This window comes from Phasianus colchicus, chromosome 30, assembly GCF_987193195.1.
Source record: "Phasianus colchicus chromosome 30, bPhaCol1.hap1.1, whole genome shotgun sequence".
Classification (NCBI taxonomy): domain Eukaryota; kingdom Metazoa; phylum Chordata; class Aves; order Galliformes; family Phasianidae; genus Phasianus; species Phasianus colchicus.
The window spans coordinates 2,455,838-2,475,969 of NC_143465.1; the positions used below are offsets into that span (position 1 = coordinate 2,455,838).

Consider the following 20,132-nt stretch of genomic DNA (forward strand, 5'->3'; position numbering starts at 1 on the left):
CTCGCTATGGGGTTGGGGTCCCATCCTGTACTATGGGGTTGGGGCCCCATCCCTTGCTATGGGGTTGGGATCCTGTCCCTCCTATAGGGTTGTGGTCCCATCACACCCCTGCTATGGGGTTGGGGTCCCATCCCTCCTATAGGATTGGGGCCCCATCCCTCGTTATGGGGTTGGGGTCCCATCACATCCTTTGTTATAGGATCGGGGTCCCATCCCTCCTATAGGATTGGGGTCCCATCCCTCGTTATGGGGTTGGGGTCCCATCACATCCTTTGTTATAGGATCGGGGTCCCATCCCTCCTATAGGATTGGGGTCCCATCCTTCATTATGGGGTTGGGGTCCCATCCCTCCTATGGGGTTGGGGTCACATCACACCCCTGCTATGGGGTTTGGGGTCCTGTCTCTCACTATGGGGTTTGGGGTCCTGTCTCTCACTATGGGGTTTGGGGTCCTGTCATTGCTATGAGGTTGGAGCGCTGGGTTTACTGGGAGCACTGGGATCATTGGGATTACTGGGAGGAGCACTGGGATTACTGGGATTACTGGGATCACTGGGATTACTGGGAAGGATACTGGGATTACTGGGAGCACTGGGTTTACTGGGAGGAGCACTGGGATTACTGGGATTACTGGGAGGAGCACTGGGTTTACTGGGAGCACTGGGATCGTTGGGTTTACTGGGAGGAGCACTGGGATTACTGGGATTGCTGGGTTTACTGGTCACACTGGGATTACTGGGATCATTGGGATTACTGGGAGGAGCACTGGGATTACTGGGATTACTGGGTTTACTGGGAGCACTGGGATCATTGGGATTACTGGGAGGAGCACTGGTCACACTGGGATTACCGGTCACACTGGGATTGCTGGGATTACTGGGTTTACTGGGAGAAGCACTGGGATTACTGGGATTACTGGGTATACTGGGAGGAGCACTCGGTTTACTGGGAGCACTGGGATCGTTGGGCTTACTGGGAGGAGTGCTGGGCTTACTGGGAGCACTGGGATTACTGGGAGGAGCACTGGGATCACTGGGTTTACTGGGAGGAGCACTGCAATTACTGGGATTACTGGGAGGAGCACTGGGATTATTGGGATTACTGGGAGGAGCACTGGTCACACTGGGATTACTGGGATTACTGGGATTACCGGTCACACTGGGATTACTGGGATTACTGGTCACACTGGGATTACTGGGATTACTGGGATTACTGGAATTACTGGTCACACTGGGATTACTGGGATTACTGGTCACACTGGGGTTACCCGTCATACTGGGATTAGTGGGATTACTGGTCACACTGGGATTACTGGGAGGAGCACTGGTCACACTGGGATTACTGGGATTACCGATTACACTGGGATTACTGGGATTACCGGTCATACTGGGATTACTGGGATTACTGGGATTACCGGTCACACTGGGATTGCTGGGAGGACCACTGGGATTACTGGGATTACCGGTCACATTGGGATTACTGGGATTACTGGTCATACTGGGATTACTGGTCCCACCGATCACACTGGGATTACTGGGAGGAGCACTGGGATTACTGGTCACACTGGGATTACTGGTCACACTGGGATTACTGGTCCCACTGGTCACACTGGGATTACTGGGAAGAGCACTGGGATTACTGGGATTACTGGGATTACCGATCACACTGGAATTACTGGGATTACTGGTCACACTGGGATTACTGGTCCCACTGGTCACACTGGGATTGCCGGCCCCACAGCTCTTTATTACTGCCCTCCTCGCACCCACCGTCTCCCTTTCACCCCCCCCCCACCCCCCCCCACCCCCCCCCTCCTCACTCTTCCTCCTCCTCCTCCTCCTCCTCCCCCCCCCTCCCCCCCCCTCGCCCCCCCCCCGCAGCGCCACGATGCCGCTCAGCACCGCGTAGCCCAGCATCGCCGCCAGCGCCAGCAGCGCCCACAGCGCCTGGCAGCGCCGCTTGTGGGGGTCCTCGTCCGCGTCCCCCCCCGCGGGGGCTGGGGGGGGGGTGCTGGGGGGGTCACCTGTGGAGGGAAGGGGGGGGGGGGGTGTTAATCATGGGGAGAGGTGGTGATAAACGAGAGCCCCTCCCCTATATGCACCCCTGGCCCCCCAAGTGCCCCCCATTGTGCGCCCCCCCCACCCCCAAAGCCGTGCCCCCCCTCACCCCCCCTTGTGCCCCCCTTTGTGCCCCCCCTCACACCCCCATGTGCCCCCCTCACCTCCAAAGCCCTGCCCCCCCTTGTGCCCCCCTCTCCCCCCCATGTGCCCCCCCTTTGTGCCCCCCACCACCCCCCCATGTGCCCCCCCTCTGTGCCCCCCCTCACCCCCCTTGTGCCCCCCCTTGTGCCCCCTCACCCCCAAAGCCCTGCCCCCCCTTGTGCCCCCCTCACCCCCCCTTGTGCCCCCCCTTGTGCCCCCTCACCCCCAAAGCCCTGCCCCCCTTTGTGCCCCCCTCACCCCCCCATGTGCCCCCCCCTTGTGCCCCCTCACCCCAAAGCCCCGCCCCCCCTTGTGCCCCCCCTCACCCCCTTGTGCCCCCCTTTGTGCTCCCCCTCACCCCCAAAGCCCTGCCCCCACTTGTGTCCCCCCTCACCCCCAATTTGTGCCCCCCTCTCCCCCCTATTGCCCCCCTTGTGCCCCCCCCATGTGCCCCTCCCACCCCCCAAAGCCCTGCCCCCCCTTGTGCCCCCCCCACCTCCACTTTGTGCCCCCATCATGTGCCCCCCCCTTGTGCCCCCCCTCACCCCCCCATGTGCCCCCCCACCCCCAAAGACCTGCCCCCTCTCATGCCCCCTTGTGCCCCCCGTCACTCCCCCATGTGCCCCCCCCTTTGTGCCCCTCCCACCCCCAAAGCCCTGCCCCCCTTTGTGCCCCCCTCCCCCCCCTTTGTACCCCCACTTTGTGCCCCCCCTCACCCTCCCTTGTGCCCCCCCCTTATCCCTATCTACTGCCTCTCTTGTGCCCCCCTCACCCCCCCCATGTGCCCCCCATGTGCTCCCCCTTGTGCCCCCCTTTGTGCCCCCCTCACCCTCCCCCTTGTGCCCCCCCTCACCCCCCCATGTGCCCCCCCCTTTGTGCCCCCCCCATTGCCCCCTATTGCCCCCCCTCACCCCCCCATGTGCCCCCCCTTATCCCTCCCTACTGCCTCCCTTGTGCCCCCCCATGTGTCCCCCCTTTGTGCCCCCCCACCCCCAAAGCCCTGCCCCCACTTGTGCCCCCCCTCACCCCCCCCATGTGCCCCCCCACCCCCTAAAGCCCTGCCCCCCTTTGTGCCCCCCCTCACCCCCCTATTGCCCCCCTAGTGCCCCCCCTCACCTCCCCCTTGTGCCCCCCCTTTGTGCCACCCCCCCATGTGCCCCCCCCCCTTTGTGCCCCTCCTCACCCTTCCTTGTGACCCCCCCTTATCCCTCCCTACTGCCTCCCTTGTGCCCCCCCATGTGTCCCAACTTGTGCCCCCCCAGCCCCAAAGCCCTGCCCCTATTGCCCCCCCTCACCCCCCCTTTGTGCCCCCCCTCACCCCCCTATTGCCCCCCTAGTGCCCCCCCCTCACCCTCGTGCCCCCCCCATCCCTCCCCACTGCCTCCCTGTGCCCCCCCTCACCCCCCCTTGTGTCCCCCCATGCGCCCCCCCTTGTCCCCCCCCCCCCCGCTCACCCCCGTCCCACAGGAAATAGAGGCTGATGATGGCGCTGCACCCACACAGCCCCAAATCCCTGGACCCCCCCTGTCCCCCCCCCGCCAACCCACGGGAAGCAGAGGCTGATGATGGCGCTGCACCCACTGAGCCCCCCCCCTTTGCCCCCCCCTGCCCCCCCCCACTCACCACCATCCCACAGGAAGCAGAGGCTGATGATGGCGCTGCACCCACACAGCACCCCCGACCCTGGACCCCCCCCCGTGCCCCCCCCCCCACTCACCACCGTCCCATAGGAAGCAAAGACTGAGAATGGAGCTGCACCCACACAGCGCCCCCCCCCCCACTTCCTCCCCCCAAGACCCCCCCCCCCACCTCCATCCCATAGGAAGCAAAGGCTGAGGATGGAGCTGCACCCACTTTCCCCCCCCCCCACTTTGCCCCCCCCCCCCCCACCTCCGTCCCATAGGAAGCAGAGGCTGAGAATGGAGCTGCACCCACACAGCCCCCCCACCCTGGACCCCCCCTGCCCCCCCCCCCACCTCCGTCCCATAGGAAGCAAAGGCTGAGGATGGAGCTGCACCCACACAGCCCCCCCCCCTTTCCCCCCCCCCCCTGCCCCCCCACCCCCCAAAAACCCCCCCCCCACCTCCGTCCCAGGGGAAGTAGAGGCTGAGGATGGCGCTGCAGTGCTGCCGCAGGTTCTGCAGGCCCTGCAGGTGCTGCTGCAGTTTCCCGTTCGGGAGCTTCGCCTTCAGCAGCGGCGCCAGGCAGCTGAAAACCACGGCGTCCAGGGAGGAGGGGCTGGGGGGGGGGGGGGGGGGGGTCACGCTCAGCCCGACCCCCCCCCACATGGAGCTGGGGGGGGAGGGGGCCACAGCCTCATAACTCCCCATAGCCCCCCCACAACCCCACTGCCCCTATAGCCCCCATAAGGCAGCATGGCCCCCCATAACCCCCCCCATGACCACCCATTGCCCCCATAGCACCCATAACCCCCCCATAGCCCCCATAAAGCAGCATGGCCCCCCCATAGCCCCCCCCACAACCCCATAGCCCCCATAAAGCAGCGTGGCCCCCCATAGCCCCCCCCATGGCCACCCATTGCCCCCCATAACCCCACTGCCCCCATAGCACCCATAAGGCAGCATGGCCCCCCAGAGCACCCCCCATAGCCCCCATTGCCCCCATAGCACCCATAAGACAGCATGGCCCCCCATAAGCCCCCCCCATGGCCACCCATTGCCCCCCCATAGCACCCATAAGGCAGCATGGCCCCCCAAAACCCCCCATAGCCCCCATAACCCCATTGCCCCCATAGCCCCCATAAAGCAGCATGGCCCCCATGGCCACCCATTGCCCCCCATAGGCCCCATAAGGCAGCATGGCCCCCCATAACCCCCCCCATGGCCACCCATTGCCCCCCATAGCCCCCATAACCCCATAGCACCCATAAGGCAGCATGGCCCCCCAGAGCACCCCCCATAGCCCCCATTGCCCCCATAGCCCCCATTGCCCCCATAGCACCCATAAGACAGCATGACCCCCCATAGCCCCCCCATGGCCACCCATTGCCCCCCCATAGCCCCCATAAAGCAGCATGGCCCCCCATAGCCCCCCCCATGGCCACCCATTGCCCCCCATAACCCCACTGCCCCCATAGCACCCATAAGGCAGCATGACCCCCCATAACCCCCCCCATGGCCACCCACTGCCCCCATAGCACCCATAAAGCAGCATGGCCCCCCATAAACCCCCCCATGGCCACCCATTGCCCCCATAGCACCCATAAAGCAGCATGGCCCCCCATAACCCCCCCCATGGCCACCCATTGCCCCCATAGCACCCATAAAGCAGCATGGCCCCCCATAACCCCCCCCATGGCCACCCATTGCCCCCCATAACCCCCATAACCCCACAGCACCCATAAAGCTGCATGGCCCCCCATAACCCCCCCATGGCCACCCATAACCTCCCAAGCCCCCATAACTGCTCATAGGCCCCCCCATTGCCCCCCCCCCAGCCCCCATAACACCCCATAGCCCCCCATGGCCCCCCCCATAGCCCCCATAACTGCCCACAGCCCCCCCCAGACCCATAACTCCCCATGGCCCCCCCATAGACCCCATCACTGCCCATAGCCCCCCATGCCGCCCCCCCCAGCCCCCATAACTGCCCAAAGCCCCCCCCCCCCCGACCCATAACTGCCCATAGCCCCCCATGCCCCCCCCCAGCCCCCATAACTGCCCATAGCCCCCCCCAGACCCATAACTCCCCATGGCCCCCCCATAGCCCCCCCCATAGCCCCCCATAACTGCCCATAGCCCCCCCATAGCCCCCATACCCCCCCCATAACTGCCCATAGCCCCCCATGCCCCCCCCCCCAGCCCCCATAACTGCCCATAGCCCCCCCCATAGACCCCCATAATTCTCCATAGCCCCCCATGCCCCCCCCCCAGCCCCCATAACTGCCCATAGCCCCCCCCGACCCATAACTGCCCATAGCCCCCCATGCCCCCCCCCATAGACCCCCATCACTGCCCATAGCCCCCCCATAGCCCCCATAGCCCCCCCCATAATTGCCCATAGCCCCCCATGCCCCCCCCCCAGCCCCCATAACTGCCCATAGCCCCCCCCCCAGACCCATAACTCCCCATAGCCCCCCCATAGACCCCCATAATTGTCCATAGCCCCCCATGCCCCCCCCCCAGACCCCATAACTGCCCATAGCCCCCCCATAGCCCCCCCATAGCCCCCCATAACTGCCCATAGCCCCCCCCCCAGACCCATAGCCCCCCATAGCCCCCCCCCCGTGCCCCCCCCCCATACATACGAGTCCCCAAAGAAGAACCGCTGGGACCCCAGGCGCTGTGACAGCAGCGTCAGACACTCGCGGGCATCGCGGTACAGCTGGGGGGGGGGGCAAAGGGGGGGGGGGTTACTTTGGGGGTGACCCCCCCCCCAGAATCACTGCTGCCCCCCCCCCATGTGCCCCCCGTCATCCCCCCCATGTGCTCCCCCCTTGTGCCCCCCCTCACTCCCCCATGTGCCCCCCCTCCCCCCCCATTGCCCCCCTATTGCCCCCCACCCCCCCATGTGCCCCCCACACCCCCCCGTCACCCCCCCTTGTGCCCCCCCCTCGTGTCCCCCCCCTCCCCCCCAAAGCCCTGCTGCCCCCCCCCATAAGCCCCCCCCCCCCACCTCCTTGTCCAGCGGCTCGCAGTCCTCCAGGCCACCCCCCCCCTTGTGCCCCCCCCCCAAAGCCCTTCCCCCCCACCCATGCCTCCCCCCCCTTGTGCCCCCCCCACCACCTTGTCGAGCCGCTCGCGGTCCTCCAGGCTGCCCCCCCCTCCGCCCCCCCTTTGTGCCCCCCCTCACCCCCCCCATGTGCCCCCTCCTTACGCCCCCTCACCCCTCCCTTTGTGCCCCCCCCCCTCAAAGCCCTGTTCCCCCTCATCCCCCCATGTGCCCCCCCCGCCGCTTTAAGCCCCCCCCCCGCCTCCTTGTCCAACCCCTCCCGGTCCTCCAGGCCGCCCCCCCCCACCTCACCCCCCCATGTGCCCCCCCCCCCAACACCCCCCCCACCCTCACCCCCCCTTGAGCCCCCCTCCCCCCCTCCCCCTTAAGCCCCCCCCCACCTCCTTGTCCAGCCGCTCCCGGTCCTCCAGGCCCCCCCCCCCACCTCACCCCCCCATGCCCCCGGTCACCCCCCCATGTACCCCCCCCTCCCCACCCCCCCCCCCTTTAATCCCCCCCCACCTCCTTGTCCAACCCCTCCCGGTCCTCCAGGCCGCCCCCCCCGGTCACCCCCCCTTGTGCACCCCCTCCCCACCCCCCCCCCCTTTAATCCCCCCCCACCTCCTTGTTGATCCGCTCACGGTCCTCCAGGCCGCCCCCCCCACCCTCACCCCCCCTTGTGCCCCCCCCCAAAGCCCTGCCCCCCCACACCCCCCTTGTGCCCCCCCCACCTCCTTGTCCAGCCGCTCCCGGTCCTCCAGGCCGCCCCCCCCCACCTCACCCCCCCCATGCCCCCCCCCCTTGTGCCCCCCTCCCACCTCCTTATCGATCCGCTCACGGTCCTCCAGGCTGCCCCCCCCCCCACCCTCACCCCCCATGTGCCCCCCCCCAAAGTCCTGCCCCCCCTCAACCCCCCTTGTGCCCCCCCCATTGCCCCCCCACCTCCCCCTTGTGCCCCCCCTCCCCTTCAAAGCCCTGCCCCCCCCCCCTATTGTGCCCCCCCTCACCTCCTTGTCCAACCCCTCCCAGTCCTCCAGGCCACCCCCCCCCCCACCCTCACCCCCCATGTGTCCCCCCCCAACACCCCCCCCCCACCCTCACCCCCCTTGTGCCCCCCCCCCAAAGCCCTGCCCCCCCCACCCCCCCCTTAAGCCCCCCCCCACCTCCTTGTCCAACCCCTCCCAGTCCTCCAGGCCGCCCCCCCCCCCACCCTCACCCCTCATGTGTCCCCCCCCAACACCCCCCCCCCACCCTCACCCCCCTTGTGCCCCCCCACCCAAAGCCCTGCCCCCCCCCACCCCCCCCTTGTGCCCCCCCCACCTCCTTGTCCAGCCGCTCCCAGTCCTCCAGGCCGGCCCCCCCCCCACCCTCACCCCCCCATGTGCCCCCCCCCCATAAGCCCTGCCCCCCCACCCCCCCCTTGTGCCCCCCCCCACCTCCTTGTCCAGCCGCTCCCAGTCCTCCAGGCCGCCCCCCCCCCCTCAACCCCCCATGTGCCCCCCCCCCCCCCCACCTCCTTATCGATCCGCTCGCGGTCCTCCAGGCCGCCCCCCCCCGGTCACCCCCCCATGTGCCCCCCCCCCCACCCTCACCTCCCCTTGTGCCCCCCCCCCCCACTTTAAGCCCCCCCCCCACCTCCTTGTCCAACCCCTCCCGGTCCTCCAGGCCCCCCCCCCCCCCCCTTGTCCCCCCCCCCCACCTCCTTATCGATCCGCTCGCGGTCCTCCAGGCCGCCCCCCCCCCACAGCAGTTCCAGCCGCTGCCGGTGGCGGCGCTGCAGGCGGCCGGGCAGCACGAGGCCGAGCGGAAACGGCGCGAAGCGGGCGAAGCAGCGCCGGGTGACCAGCGAGTAGTTGGGGGCGTCCAGCCAGAACGTGTGCGTCTGGGGGGGGCGGGGGGGGGTCATAGGGGGGGTCACTGAGTGGCATGGGGGGCGATGGGGGGGTCATGGGGGGGCATGGGGGGGCATGGGGGGGCGGTCAGGGGGGGATGGGGGGGCACTGAGTGGCGGGGGGGGGGTCATGGGGGGGGCATTGGGGGAGGTAGGGGGGGTAGGGGGGGGCACTGAGTGGCGTGGGGGGGGGATGGGGGGGGCATGGGGGGGCCATGGGGGGGGCATTGGGGGGGTGGGGGGGCATGGGGGGGCATAGAGTGGCATGGGGGGGGGATGGGGGGGGCATGGGGGGGCATGGGGGGGGCAATGAGTGGCGGGGGGGGGGATGGGGGGTCATGGGGGGTCATGGGGGGGGTGGGGGGGGCACTGAGTGGCGTGGGGGGGGGATGGGGGGGCATTGGGGGGGTGGGGGGCATGGGGGGGGGCACTGAGTGGCGTGGGGGGGGGGGATGGGGGGGTCATGGGGGGGGGATGGGGGGGCATAGAGTGGCGTGGGGGGGGGATGGAGGGGTCATGGGGGGGGGTGGGGGCCGTGGGGGGGGATGGGGGGGCAATGAGTGGCATGGGGGGGGGGATGGGGGGGGCATTGGGGGGAGTAGGGGGGGTAGGGGGGGATGGGGGGGCACTGAGTGGCGGGGGGGGGGATGGGGGGGTCATGGGGGGGGGTGGGGGGGACATGGGGGGGCATAGAGTGGCGTGGGGGGGGGATGGGGGGGCAATGAGTGGCATGGGGGGGGGATGGGGTGGGCACTGAGTGGCGGGGGGGGTCATGGGGGGGGCATTGGGGGGGGCATGGGGGGCGGTCATGGGGGTAGGGGGGATGGGGGGGGGATGGGGGGGGCATTGGGGGGGTAGGGGGGGATGGGGGGGGGCACTGAGTGGCGTGGGGGGGGGGGTCATGGGGGGGTGGGGGGGCATGGGGGGGGCACTGAGTGGCGGGGGGGTCATGGGGGGCATGGGGGGGACATGGGGGGCCATAGAGTGGCTTGGGGGGGGGATGGGGGGGTCATGGGGGGGGTAGGGGGGGCATGGGGGGGGCACTGAGTGGCGGGGGGGGTCATGGGGGGGGGATGGGGGGGCATAGAGTGGCGTGGTGGTGGAATGGGGGGTCATGGCGGGGGGGGGGCGGGGGGGGCGTGGGGGGGGATGGGGGGGCAATGAGTGGCATGGGGGGGGGACGGGGGGGGTCATGGGGGGGCATACAGTGGTATGGGGGGGATGGGGGGGGGCAATGAGTGGCGTGGGGCGGGGATGGGGGGGCATGGAGTGGTGTGGGGGCGGGATGGGGGGGTCATGGGGGGGTGCGGGGGGCATGGGGGGGATGGGGTGGGACATGGGGGGGCATAGAGTGGCTTGGGGGGGGGATGGGGGGGCACTGAGTGGCAGGGGGGGTCATGGGGGGGGCATGGGGGGGGTAGAGGGGGCATGGGGGGGCGGTCAGGGGGGGATGGGGGGGCATGGGGGGGGATGGGGGAGCCATTGGGGAGGGTGGGGGGGCATGGGGGGGCATAGAGTGGCGAGGGGGGGCGGATGGGGGGGTCATGGGGGGGGTGGGGGGGCGTGGGGGGGGGATGGGAGGGCACTGAGTGGCGGGGGGCGTAGGGGGGGCATGGGGGGCAGTCAGGGGGGTAGGGGGGGATGGGGGGGCATGGGGGGGGATGGGGGGGGCACTGAGTGGCGGGGGGTCATGGGGGGGGTAGGGGGGGCATGGGGGGCGGTCATGGGGGTAGGGGGGGATGGGGGGGGGATGGGGGGGGCACTGAGTGGCGGGGGGGGTCATGGGGGGGTCATGGGGGGGGGATGGGGGGGCATAGAGTGGCGTGGGGGGGGATGGAGGGGTCATGGGTGGGGTGGGGGGCGAGGGGGGGGATGGGGGGGCAATGAGTGGCATGGGGGGGGGATGGGGGGGCATTGGGGGGAGTAGGGGGGGTAGGGGGGGATGGGGGGGCACGGAGTGGCGTGGGGGGGGGATGGGGGGGTGGGGGGGCATGGGGGGGGACATGAGGGGGAATAGAGTGGCGTGGGGGGGGGATGGGGGGGTAGAGGGGGGCATGGGGGGCGGTCAGGGGGGTAGGGGGGGGATGGGGGGGGCACTGAGTGGCGGGGGGCGGATGGGGGGGCCACTGTGTGGCGTGGGGGGGGTATGGGGGGGTCATAGGGGGACATGGGGGGGATGGGGGGGTGGGGGGGCACTGAGTGGCGTGGGGGGGGTGGGGGGGCATTGGGGGGGCATAGGGGGGGGACATGGGGGGGCATAGGGGGACATGGGGGGAAGGATGGGGGCTGGGGGGGCATTGGGGACATGGGGGGGGGATGGGGGGGACATGGGGGGGCACTGAGTGGGATGGGGGGGGATGGGGGGGGCATAGAGTGGCATTGTGGGGGGGCTTGTGGGGGCACTGAGTGGCGTAGGGGGATCATAGGGGGGTCATGGGGGGGCATTGGGGGGGCATAGGGGGGGGATGGGGGTATGGGGGGCCATAGAGTGGCATGGGGGGGCATTGGGGGGGCGGGGGGGTTGTAGGGGGGCATGGGGGGTCCATTTATGGGGCAGGTGGGATTTAGGGGGTTTATGGGCTCTGTGGGGCGGGTGGGACGTATGGGGTCTGTGGGGTCCATTTGTGGGGCAGGTGGGTTTATGGGGTCTGTGGGGCAGTTGGGACGTATGGGGTCTGTGGGGCAAGTGGGATTTATGGGGTTTGTGGGGTCCATTTATGGGGCAGGTGGGATTATGGGGTCTGTGGGTCTGTGGGGTGGGTGGGTTTATGGGGTCTGTGGGGCAGGTGGGATGTATGGGGTCTGTGGGGTGGGTGGGACGTGTGGGGTCTGTGGGGTCCATTTATGGGGCGGGTGGGATTATGGGGTCTGTGGGTCTGTGGGGCGGGTGGGTTTATGGGGTCTGTGGGGTCCATTTATGGGGCAGGTGGGACGTATGGGGTCTGTAGGGTCCATTTATGGGGCAGGTGGGATTTAGGGGGTTTGTTGGGTCTCTGGGTCGGGTGGGTTTGTGGGGTCTGTGGGGCGGGTGGGGTTTATGGGGTCTGTGGGGTATGTGGGACGTATGGGGTCTGTGGGGTCCATTTATGGGACAGGTGGGTTTATGGGGTCTGTGGGGCAGGTGGGATGTATGGGGTCTGTGGGGTCCATTTATGGGGCAGGTGGGATTTAGGGGGTTTATGGGGTCTGTGGGGTGGGTGGGTTTGTGGGGTCTGTGGGGCAGGTGGGACATATGGGGTCTGTGGGGTCCATTTGTGGGGCAGGTGGGATTATGGGGTCTGTGGGGCAGGTGGGGTTTATGGGGTCTGTGGGGTCCATTTAGGGGGCAAGTGAGACGTATGGGGTCTGTGGGGTCCATTTATGGGGCAGGTGGGGTTTATGGGGTCTGTAGGGTCCATTTGTGGGGCAAGTGGGATTTATGGGGTTTGTGGGGCAGGTGGGACGTATGGGGTTTGTGGGGTCCATTTGTGGGGCGGGTGGGTTTATGGGGTCTGTGGCGCAGGTGGGAGTTATGGGGTCTGTGGGACAGGTGGGTTTATGGGGTCTGTGGGGTCCATTTGTGGGGCAGGTGGGATTTAGGGGGTTTATGGGCTCTGTGGGGCGGGTGGGACGTATGGGGTCTGTGGGGTCCATTTATGGGACAGGTGGGATTATGGGGTCTGTGGGGTCCATTTATGGGGCAGGTGGGATTATGGGGTCTGTGGGTCTGTGGGGTGGGTGGGATTATGGGGTCTGTGGGGTCCACTTATGGGACAGGTGGGTTTGTGGGGTCTGTGGGGTCCATTTATGGGACAGGTGGGATTATGGGGTCTGTCGGGTCCATTTATGGGACAGGTGGGTTTGTGGGGTCTGTGGGGTCCATTTATGGGGTGGGTGGGATTATGGGGTCTGTGGGGTCCATTTATGGGGCAGGTGGGATTATGGGGTCTGTGGGGTCCATTTATGGGACAGGTGGGATTATGGGGTCTGTGGGGTCCATTTATGGGACAGGTGGGATGTATGGGGTCTGTAGGGTCCATTTATGGGGTGGGTGGGTTTGTGGGGTCTGTGGGGTCCATTTATGGGACAGGTGGGATTTAGGGGGTTTGTGGGGTCTGTGGGGTCCATTTATGGGACAGGTGGGTTTGTGGGGTCTGTGGGGTCCATTTATGGGGTGGGTGGGATGTATGGGGTCTGTGGGGTCCATTTGTGGGACAGGTGGGTTTGTGGGGTCTGTGGGGTCCATTTGTGGGACAGGTGGGTTTATGGGGTCTGTGGGGTCCATTTATGGGACAGGTGGGATTATGGGGTCTGTAGGGTCCATTTATGGGGTGGGTGGGTTTGTGGGGTCTGTGTGTCGGTGGCTGCAGCCCCTCACCAGCACTGGCTGCAGTTTCTCCTCCAGCAGCGCCGCGAAGGCCAGCGCGTCTGCGCCCTGCGTGGCCGACAGCTGCGAGTCGGCGTTGAACTTCTGCAGGCAGCAGCGGGGGGGGGGAGCTCAGTGCTGCCCCACTGCTGCCCCACTGCGCCCCACTGTGCCCCATTGCCACCCCACTGCTGCCCCACTGCGCCCCACTGCGCCCCACTGCCACCCCATTGCACCCCACTGCTGCCCCACTGCCACCCCACTGCCGCCCCACTGCACCCCATTGCACCCCACTGCTGCCCCACTGCCACCCCACTGCCGCCCCACTGCGCCCCATTGCTGCCCCACTGCGCCCCATTGCAGCCCCATTGCGCCCCACTGCTGCCCCATTGCCGCCCCACTGCACCCCACTGTGCCCCACTGCGCCCCACTGCACCCCATTGCCACCCCACTGCTGCCCCATTGCCGCCCCACTGCACCCCACTGTGCCCCACTGCTGCCCCATTGCACCCCATTGCAGCCCCACTGCTGCCCCATTGCACCCCATTGCCACCCCACTGCTGCCCCACTGCCACCCCACTGCGCCCCACTGCTGCCCCATTGCCGCCCCACTGCTGCCCCATTGCCGCCCCACTGCTGCCCCACTGCATCCCATTGCCACCCCCATCCCCATTGCACACCACTGCTGCCCCACTGCGCCCCACTGCTGCCCCATTGCCACCCCACTCCGCCCCATTGCTGCCCCACTGCGCCCCACTGCCACCCCACTGCGTCCCATTGTGCCCCACTGCCACCCCATTGCCGCCCCACTGCGCCCTATTGCCACCCCACTGCCACCCCACTGCGCCCCACTGCTGCCCCACTGCACCCCATTGTCACCCCACTGCTGCCCCACTGCGCCCCATTGCCACCCCACTGCTGCCCCACTGCCATCCCACTGCGCCCCACTGCATCCCATTGCCGCCCCACTGTGCCCCACTGCGCCCCATTGCCACCCCACTGCGCCCCACTGCGTCCCATTGTGCCCCACTGCCACCCCATTGCTGCCCCACTGCGCCCCATTGCTGCCCCACTGCACCCCATTGCCGCCCCACTGCATCCTATTGCCACCCCATTGCCACCCCACCGCACCCCATTGCAGCCCCATTGCACCCCACTGCTGCCCCACTGCGCCCCATTGCTGCCCCACTGTGCCCCATTGCCACCTGACTGCACCCCATTGCCGCCCCACTGCCACCCCATTGTTGCCCTACTGTGCCCCATTGCCACCCCATATTCCACCCCACTGTGCCCCACTGCTGCCCCACTGCGCCCCATTGCCACCCCACTGCGCCCCATTCCTGCACCCCACTGCCGCCCCATTGCTGCCCCAATGCCGCCCTGCTGCCACTCCATTGCTGCACCCCATTACCACCCTCCTGCTGCCCCACTGCTGCCCCACTGCCACCCCATTGCTGCACCCCACTGCTGCCCCACTGCCACCCCATTGCCACCCTATTCCTGCACCCCACTGCCACCCCATTGCCACCCCATTGCTGCCCCACTGCACCCCACTTCCGCCCCATTGCCACCCCATTCCTGCACCCCACTGCCACCCCACTGCTGCCCCATAACCACCCCATTGCTGCCCCACACCTCCTTCCTGAGGTGGGCGATGATCTGCTGCGTTTTGGAGACGATGCCCCCATCCCTGGTCCTCAGTGCGGGCAGATGGCCTGGGGGGGGCAGGGGGGGCTGTGGGGTGACCCCAGAGATGGGGATGTGGGGGGCACAATGGCGTGGGCTGTGGGGTGAAGGAGGGGGTGGTGGGGTGAAGGGGGGCACAATGGGGTGGGTTGTGGGGTGAAGGAGGGGCTGGTGGGGTGAAGGGGGAGCTGTGGGGTGAAGGGGGGCACAATGGGGTGACCCCAGAGATGGGGATGTGGGGGGCACAATGGGGTGGGCTGTGGGGTGAAGGGGGGGGCAGTGGGGTACAGGGGGGGCTGTGGGGTGACCCCAGAGATGGGGATGTGGGGGGCACGATGGGGTGGGTTGTGGGGTGAAGGAGGGGGTGGTGGGGTGAAGGGGGGCACAATGGGGTGACCCCAGTGATGGGGATGTGGGGGGCACAATGGGGTGGGCTGTGGGGTGAAGGAGGGGGTGGTGGGGTACAGGGGGGGGACAATGGGGTGACCCCAGTGATGGGGATGTGGGGGGCACAATGGGGTGGGCTGTGGGGTGAAGGAGGGCGTGATGGGGTGAAGGGGGAGCTGTGGGGTGAAGGGGGGCACAATGGGGTGGGTTGTGGGGTGAAGGAGGGGGCAGTGGGGTGAAGGGGGCACAATGGGGTGGGCTGTGGGGTGAAGGAGGGGGCAGTGGGGTGAAGGGGGGCACAATGGGGTGACCCCAGAGATGGGGATGTGGGGGGCACGGTGGGGTGGGCTGTGGGGTGAAGGAGGGGGCAGTGGGGTGAAGGGGGGCACAATGGGGTGGGTTGTGGGGTGAAGGAGGGGGTGGTGGGGTGAAGGGGGGCACAATGGGGTGGGCTGTGGGGCGAAGGAGGGGGCCAGAAGGTGTGGGGTGGGCAGTGGGGTGGTTGGGGGGAGAAGGGGGAGGGACGCAGTGGGGCTCAGGGTGGGTGATGGGGCTCAAGGGGTTATGGGGCGCTGTGGGTTATGGGGTGTAGTGGGTCTCAATGGGTCTCAGTGGGTCGCTATGGGTCTCAGTGGGGCTAAGTAGGGCGCAATGGGTCTCAATGGGGCTCAGTGGGTCTCAGTGGGGCCCACTGGGATTTAATGGGTCTCAGTGGGTCTCAGCGGGTCTCAATGGGTCTCAGTGGGTCTCAGTGGGTCCCAATGGGTCTCAATGGGGCCCAATGGGTCTCAGTGGGTTGCAATGGGTCTCGATGGGTCTCAATGGGATTCAATGGGTCCCAGCAGGTCTCAATGGGTCTCAGTGGGGCCCAATGGGTCTCAATGGGTCTCAGTGGGGTTTCTGTGGGATTCAATGGGTCTCAATGGGTCTCAGCGGGTCTCAATGGGTCTCAGTGGGTCTCAGCGGGTCTCAGTGGGGCCCAATGGGATTTAATGGGTCTCAGCGGGTCTCAATGGGTCCCAGCGGGTCTCAATGGGTCTCAGTGGGGTTTCTGTGGGATTCAATGGGTCCCAATGGTTCTCAATGGGTCTCAGTGGGTTGCAATGGGATTCAATGGGTCTCCGCAGGTCTCAATGGGGCCCAATGGGTCTCAGTGGGTCTCAATGGGATTCAATGGGTCTCCATGGGTCTCAGCGGGTCTCAATGGATTTCAATGGGATTCAATGGGTCCCAGCGGGTCTCAGTGGGTCTCAGTGGGGCCCAATGGGTCTCAGCGGGTCTCAGTGGGTCTCAATGGGGCCCAATGGGTCTCAGTGGGTCTCAATGGGTCACAATGGGATTCAATGGGTCTCAATGGGATTCAGTGGGTCCCAGCGGGTCTCAATGGGTCTCAATGGGATTCAATGGGTCCCAGCGGGTCTCAATGGGTCTCAGCAGGTCTCAATGGGGCCCAATGGGATTCAGTGGGTCTCAGTGGGTCTCATGGTCTCAGTGGGATTCAATGGGTCTTAGTCGCTCTCAGCGGGTCTTAATGGGTCTCAGTGGGTCTCAATGGGTCCCAGTGGGTCTCAATGGGATTCAATGGGTCTCAATGGGTCTCAGCGGGTCTCAGCGGGTCTCAATGGGTCTCAATGGGATTCAGTGGGTCTCAATGGGTCTCAGTAGGTCTCAATGGGATTCAATGGGTCTCAATGGGTCTCAATGGGATTCAATGGGTCTCAATGGGTCCCAGCGGGGCCCAATGGGTCTCAGTGGGTCTCAATGGGTCCCAGTGGGTCTCAATGGGTCTCAGTGGGTCTCAATGGGTCCCAGTGGGTCTCAGTGGGTTGCAATGGGTCTCAGTGGGTCTCAATGCGTCTCAATGGGGCCCAATGGGTCTCAATGGGTCCTAGTGGGTCTCAATGGGTCTCAGCGGGTCTCAATGGGTCTCCATGGGTCTCAGCGGGTCTCAATGGGTTTCAATGGGATTCAATGGGTCTCAATGGGATTCAGTGGGATTCAATGGGTCTCAATGGGTCCCAGCGGGTCTCAATGGGTCTCAATGGGTCTCAGTGGGTTGCAATGGGTCTCAGTGGGTTTCAATGGGTCTCTGTGGGTTGCAAAGGGATTCAATGGGTCTCAATGGGTCTCAGTGGGATTCAATGGGTCTCAATGGGTCTCAATGGGTCTCAGCAGGTCTCAATGGGGCCCAATGGGTCTCAATGGGATTCAGTGGGTCTCCATGGGTCCCAGCGGGTCTCAATGGGTCTCAGTGGGTCTCAATGGGTCCCAGCGGGTCTCAATGGGTCTCAATGGGTCTCAGTGGGATTCAATGGGTCTCAGTGGGGCCCAGTGGGTCTCAGTGGGTCTCAATGTGTCTCCATGGGATTCAATGGGTCTCAATGGGTCTCAGTGGGTCTCCATGGGTCTCCATGGGTCACAGTGGGTATCAATGGGTCTCCATGGGATTCAATGGGTCCCAGCGGGTCTCAATGGGTCTCCATGGGTCTCCATGGGATTCAATGGGTCTCAATGGGATTCAATGGGTCTCAATGGGTCCCAGCGGGTCTCAGTGGGTCTCAATGGGTCCCAGCGGGTCTCAATGGGTCTCAGTGGGGCCCAATGGGTCTCAGTGGGCCTCAATGGGTCTCAATGGGATTCAATGGGTCTCAATGGGTCCCAGCGGGTCTCAATGGGTCTCAATGGGATTCAATGGGTCTCAATGGGTCTCCATGGGTCTCAATGGGATTCAATGGGTCCCAGTGGGTCTCCATGGGTCTCCATGGGTCCCAGCGGGTCTCAATGGGTCTCCATGGGATTCAATGGGTCTCAGTGGGTCTCAATGGGTCCCAGCGGGTCTCCATGGGTCTCCGTGGGTCCCAGCGGGTCTCAATGGGTCTCTATGGGTCCCAGTGGGTCTCCATGGGTCCCAGCGGGTCTCAATGGGTCTCAATGGGATTCAATGGGTCTCTATGGGTCCCAGTGGGTCTCCATGGGTCCCAGCGGGTCTCAATGGGTCTCCATGGGATTCAATGGGTCCCAGCGGGTCTCAATGGGATTCAATGGGTCTCAGTGGGTCTCAATGGGTCTCAGTGGGATTCAATGGGTCTCAATGGGTCTCAGTGGGTCTCAATGGGTCTCCATGGGATTCAATGGGTCTCAGTGGGATTCAATGGGTCCCAGCGGGTCTCAATGGGTCTCAGTGGGTCTCCGTGGGTCCCCGCGGGTCTCAATGGGTCCCCGCGGGTCCCCGCGCCCCGTACCGCTCGGGCTCCCCCACGGGCTGCTGACGCGGCGAACTTTGAGCGGCGCTCCGGTGAATCGCGCGTAGGTCTGCGGGCAGCGAGAGCGGCGGGGGGGGGGTTATTATAGGGGGGGGGGGGGGGTCCGGTTACGTGGGGGGGGGGGGGGGGGGGCGGCTCACCAACACCGCCAGGCAGTCCGGGTCCACCGACGGCAGCCCCCAGCCGCCCGGCCAGCAGAACAGCTCCATGGGCGCCGCCATCACGGCGCGGCGGAAACGGAGAGCGGAAGTGGGGGGGGGAGGGGGAGGGACTTGGGGGGGGGGGGAGGTGGGGGGGGGGATCTGTGATGGGGGGGAAGGGGGGGGGAGGAACATGGGGGGGGCTGGGGGAGATCGGTGATGGGGGGGGGGAAAGGAGGGGGGAGGGGGGCTGGAAGGGGGGGGGGGTGGGGAACATGGGGGGGGGGCTGGGGGAGATCGGTGAGGGGGGGGGGAACGAAGGGGGGCTGGAGGGTGGGGGAGGAACCTGGGGGGGGCTGGGGGAGATCGGTGATGGGGGGGGGGATCTGTGATGGGGGGGAAGGGGGGAGAGGAACATGGGGGGGGGAACTGGGGGGGGCGGGGGGAGATCGGTGAGGGGGGGGGAAGGGAGGGGGGAGGGGGGCTGGAGGGGGGGGGGCTGGAGGGGGGGGGGAGGAACATGGGGGGGAACTGGGGGGGGCGGGGGGAGATCGGTGAGGGGGGGGGAGATATGTGATAGGGAGGGGAAGGGGAGGGGGGGAGGGGGGCTGGAAGGAGGGGGGAGGAACCTGGGGGGGGGAACTGGGGGGGGCGGGGGGAGATCGGTGATGGGGGGGGGGAAAAGGAGGGGGGAGGGGGGCTGGAAGGGGGGGGGGGAAGGAATCTGGGGGGGGGAACTGGGGGGGGCTGGGGGAGATCGGTGAGGGGGGGGGAAAGGGGGGGGGTAGGAACTTGGGGGAGGGAACTGGGGGGGGGGCTGGGGGAGATCTGTGATGGGGGGGGAGATATGTGATGGGGGGGGAAGTTGGGGGGGGGAAGGAACGTGGGGGGGGCTGGGGGAGATTTGTGATGAGGGGGGGTAGGGGGGGGGAGTCCCTGCGTGGGTCGGGAGGTCAGGGAGGGTGGGGGGGGGAGGGGCTGGAGGAGATCAGTGCTGGGGGGGGGGGAAGGGGGGGCTCTGGGGGGGGGGTCCAGACGGAGCTCAATGCAGGTGGGGAATTGGGGGGGGGTCCCTGAGTGACGGGGTCGGGGGGGGGAGCTCAGTGCTGGGGGGGGGGGAGGGGGGGGGTCCAGGCAGAGCTCAGAACTGGTGGGGAATTGGGGGGGGTCCCTGGGTGGGGGGGTTCGGGGGGGTCCAGACGGAGCTCAGAGGCGGTGGGGGGGGGGGAAGGTGTGGGGGTCGGGGGTCGGGGGTTAAGGGACCGTAGGGTTAAGCAGAACTCGGTGCTGGGGGGGGGGGGGGGTTGAGGGGATGCGGGGGGGGTCGCAGCGGAGTTCGGTGCGGGGGGGGGGGGGGGGGGGGGGGTCGGGAGCCCCCCGGTGGAGTTCAGTGCCGGTGTGTGCGTGGGGGGGGGGGGGGGTTGGGGGGTCGCCCGGTGCTCAATGTGGGGGGGGGGGGAGCTGAGTTGGTTGGTGGGGGGGGCGACACACGACCCCCCCCCCCGCACCGCGCAGCCCCGCGTTTTCAGAGCGGCTGAATTCCCGGCT

The 20,132-nt window shown here is 67.1% G+C and overlaps 1 protein-coding gene across 1 annotated transcript; it reads right to left on the bottom strand.

Moving 5' to 3' along the window:
• Nucleotides 1–1,417: 1,417 nt before the first annotated feature.
• MTX1 (metaxin 1) lies at nucleotides 1,418–18,716 on the bottom strand. The gene is made up of 9 exons (XM_090126867.1): nucleotides 18,585–18,716; nucleotides 18,424–18,493; nucleotides 14,744–14,823; nucleotides 13,121–13,213; nucleotides 8,572–8,754; nucleotides 6,469–6,545; nucleotides 4,285–4,439; nucleotides 1,820–2,023; nucleotides 1,418–1,431 (listed from the first exon to the last, which is right to left on the bottom strand). The coding sequence occupies exons 1-9, from the start codon at nucleotides 18,663–18,665 to the stop codon at nucleotides 1,418–1,420; spliced, it is 957 nt and encodes a 318-aa protein (XP_089982993.1). The 5' UTR covers nucleotides 18,666–18,716.
• Between the last annotated feature and the right edge of the window lie 1,416 nt (nucleotides 18,717–20,132).

Bases quoted from the DNA above. Each gene is read 5' to 3' on its own strand.
- MTX1 (XM_090126867.1), bottom strand. From the start codon at position 18,665: ATGGCGGCGCCCATGGAGCTGTTCTGCTGGCCGGGCGGCTGGGGGCTG. The intron at 18,494-18,584 runs GTGAGCCGCCCC...CGCTGCCCGCAG, and splicing joins CGGACTGCCTGGCGGTGTTG to ACCTACGCGCGATTCACCGG. The intron at 6,546-8,571 runs GTGGGGGGGGGG...CCCCCCCCCCAG, and splicing joins GCGAGCGGATCGATAAGGAG to CTGTACCGCGATGCCCGCGA.